Raw genomic sequence first — 3,433 nt, 5'->3', positions numbered from 1 at the left:
AAAAAAAATTGGCCCATCAACAGATAAACCGGGGCATTAAATTCGCAGCATTTCTTAGCCCAATAACTCAGTTCAGACCATCTAGTCAGCCGCTCGTTAGTGGTCGTCACCCTCCGCCACTGTTTGGAGGGAGGGTCCTAGTTTGGGTTCTGATCTTGTCGCGCCATATATGGTGGGATTAAATGACATGATCTTTTCATATCCTAAGATTAGTCTCCATGAAAAATAAGAGATTGTATATATACCACAACAAGCTCGTCAAATAGACCATGTCGAGTCCATCCCGTCATGATGTTGTCGCCAATCGACATGGCTACATGAGACCGGCAACGCCGGAGCTGTGATCTTTTTTGGCAAGATAATTCCTAATAAGCATATCCCTACTTGTCGTTGCAAGCTAGTGCTTCCTCGAGATTTTTCTTGCAAGACTCCTTTGAATTGTTACTTAGCATAATTTGCGTCTTGTTGTTGGTCAGTAGCTTACAACAGTAGCAATAGATACTATTGTAGCATTCTCATTGGCCAACTCTTAACCATCAAATTCAGACTAACTTAATTCGTGCATACCAACAACAATAGATGTTATACCAAGTGTGGAAATTTACGGAGATGCGCCGTTGTAGAAAGAACGTTATCTAGCTCTTTGTTGGTAATTGTAAACATTGAATGCTTGCCCATTTGACATATTAAATGCGTTTATGACCGCCTCCACTATTCAAATTGTAAAATTGATTATAGAGTATCGATGGACATGGCGGAATGGTAAAACTGAAAAGTGATATAATGGAGCAATGGAAAAATTGAGGTTTCGATCGATCAAATGGTAAAACTGAGATTTGTGTTGGTCATAGTGGCAGGAACGATAAAAACCCTTTAGTGTTCTTCTAAATAAGAGATGGTGGATATATATTTTTTGTCAAATTAGCTCCATTTTGATTTTGCACTTGGATCAGAGGTTAGAATTAAAGAGTGTGCAAACTTTAATTGTCCACCACAATTTGGTGGATTTCCAACAACTCTTATGAGTATCCAAGCTTCAACTACTACGTGCCACTGGCCTTATTTATGATAATTATATCTCGCCGGGCAACACCATGTAAATCATCTTCCCAAATGAATGGACCTTGACGTGTTGTAATTAGCTCGGACTAACTCAACACGGTACACAATGCATATAGGCACAGTCCGCTTGTTGCAGATGTCGACACGACTCAACAATCAACAAAGATGAAGAGTACGTAGTCCTTCCCGGCCTAGGCCCAAATTGAACACATCTTCATATGAGAACTAACCTATGGTTCGATGGTTAGGATGACAGTGGCACCCTCAGCTCAGTAGAGTTTAAATCTTAGATTTAAAATTTTGATGTCTCATTAGAAGACGGAATATTTTTCAGTGCAAGACGACGTTCCCGTCGACAGCGAGACGCCGTGGTGACTTCGTCAACATCAAGATCCGTCGAATCAGTTTTTTGGACTCGGTCTCTCAAAGGTGCTCATAGGGTAGGATGTGCGTGCGTGTGTTTATAGGGGTAAGTGTATGTATGTATGTGTCAACGTTTGTGTCTGTATTGGGTTTTGCAAAAAAAAAAACATCTTCATACTTAAAAAAATATATTCATAGTCATCTAAAACTTATTTTTGGACATTGCCATGCCAAGATATTTTGGATCAAAATAACATTAGTGGTACCATTTCATCATAAAGTAATTCAGTGATGACAACCACTATTATTATCTTATACTAACTAATTTTGGTAGCTTGATCTGAAGCTATATCCATATGTAGAGAGAGATATGATGCTAAAGCTACTTTCTATTAAAGAACATACTATATGCCAACTCGGTATAATACTAGAATATGCTCAACAAGGTGGAGAAGGGAATATATAAAGGATGCACGTCAATTTCAGTTGTGCCGTCCAATCTAAGCCATTTTTACATATTTATTGTTTCGTGCAAGATACACAGAAATTTCTCATGCATGTCAAAGAAAAGACAGAATTACGTTGATCTATTTCTCAGCATTCCTTGATCTCTTGGAGAATTAAACTTCAAGCGCGCATGATAATCCACATCCACAGCTATTTTCGCAAAGTTTCCATGGTAATTTCAAGTCAAAGGCTGGCTCGGCTTATACCCATTTTAACGCTGATTCAGCTCGACCTTAAAAATATGTTAATCCTTCACACAGACACCTCGCAGAAATTTAATTAACAAGCCACTTTTTCTGCAGAGAGCAACGAATCAAAGCATATGGACAAAGGAGAAAAGATGATTTCATATAAAGCTAACAATTACTAGTATTCTGTCTTTACACTTGAGATCACAATTTTTCATCATCATCAACATGGAAATCTTCCTCCGACTTTCTCCCCGCACGGACAACGGAAGCTACCGTAACAGACCAACGGGAGATCGGGAACGGTCGGCGAAACAAACCAGCACGGAAGAATGACTCGATCGACTAACCAACCAATTCACCGTGAACAGCAAACATCGAGAATTCGAGCCATCGAGCGCCCCATCCCATCAGTCGCGGAAGCAGCCGACGAAGCGCGGCAGCTGGATGTGGCTGTTGCTGTGTCCGGCGGTGAGGGTGGCGCCGCAGTTGTCCAGGTCGACGAGGTGCAGGTGGTGGTCGACGAGGTCGCGGTCGATGAGCTGCTCGACGTGGACGAAGCGGTCGACGCGGCAGGGGATGGCGATGGCGCCCTGGTGCCGGAACCCGTACTCGCGCTCCGCCTCCTCGAGCAGCGCGGCGAAGAGCGGGTGGCTGAGGTGGCCCAGCGGGACCGCGAATCGCCGCTGCTCCTCGCCCTCGGCGCCCACGCGCACCGTCACGCACCCCTTGGGCGCCGCCCTGTGTGGCATCGGAAGCGGGGCTCTCTTGGCTGGTTGTGGTGTGGGAGAGGTGGAGCAGAGGGGGAGGGGTTGGGGTTAGGAAGAGAAGGGCCAAGGGTCGGAGCTGGATATGGCGAGGCGGAAGACGGTGAGAGATGAGTCGCGGAGGGAGATGGGCACGTTGGACATGGTGCTTCTTCTGGCTTTCTTTCTTTCTTGTGATGACGATCGATGGCGATGGAGGATGATGAGGAAGGGTAGAAGACGCGTTTTATAGCCGCTACCCGGTGCGAGGTTGGTGACCGGCGCTGGCCGTTTTCATCCCGTCTCCGTTACCCGAACGAACGGCCGGCCGCGTGGAGGCCTGACCGACCTCGATCGCGTGGGCGGCGGCCGCGTGCTGTTGCTTCGGGAGAAGGAAGGAAGGAAGGGAAAAGGAAAAAAAGAAACGAAATGTCTAAACTCGTAGCTAAATGACCCTTGAATTTTAAGTCATGTTCTTTAGCTAAATAACCCTTGAATTTTAAATCATGTTGTTTATAGATCGGCCGGTCACCAAGCTAAATTTTAAATCATGTTGTTTAGCTAAAT

At 44.9% G+C, this 3,433-nt stretch overlaps 1 protein-coding gene across 1 annotated transcript; it reads right to left on the bottom strand.

Annotated features, from left to right (window-relative positions):
- Nucleotides 1-2,261: 2,261 nt before the first annotated feature.
- Nucleotides 2,262-3,080, bottom strand: LOC139830534 (auxin-responsive protein SAUR32-like). Its single transcript, XM_071818816.1, has one exon. It carries the CDS (start codon nucleotides 2,870-2,872, stop codon nucleotides 2,531-2,533), a length of 342 nt encoding a protein of 113 aa, XP_071674917.1. The 5' UTR covers nucleotides 2,873-3,080; the 3' UTR covers nucleotides 2,262-2,530.
- Nucleotides 3,081-3,433: the final 353 nt, after the last annotated feature.

This window comes from Lolium perenne, chromosome 1 (assembly GCF_019359855.2).
Source record: "Lolium perenne isolate Kyuss_39 chromosome 1, Kyuss_2.0, whole genome shotgun sequence".
NCBI classification, from domain to species: Eukaryota; Viridiplantae; Streptophyta; class Magnoliopsida; order Poales; family Poaceae; genus Lolium; species Lolium perenne.
The sequence above is the reverse complement of the archived record's forward strand: the minus strand, read 5'-3'. Positions and strand labels throughout refer to the sequence as shown.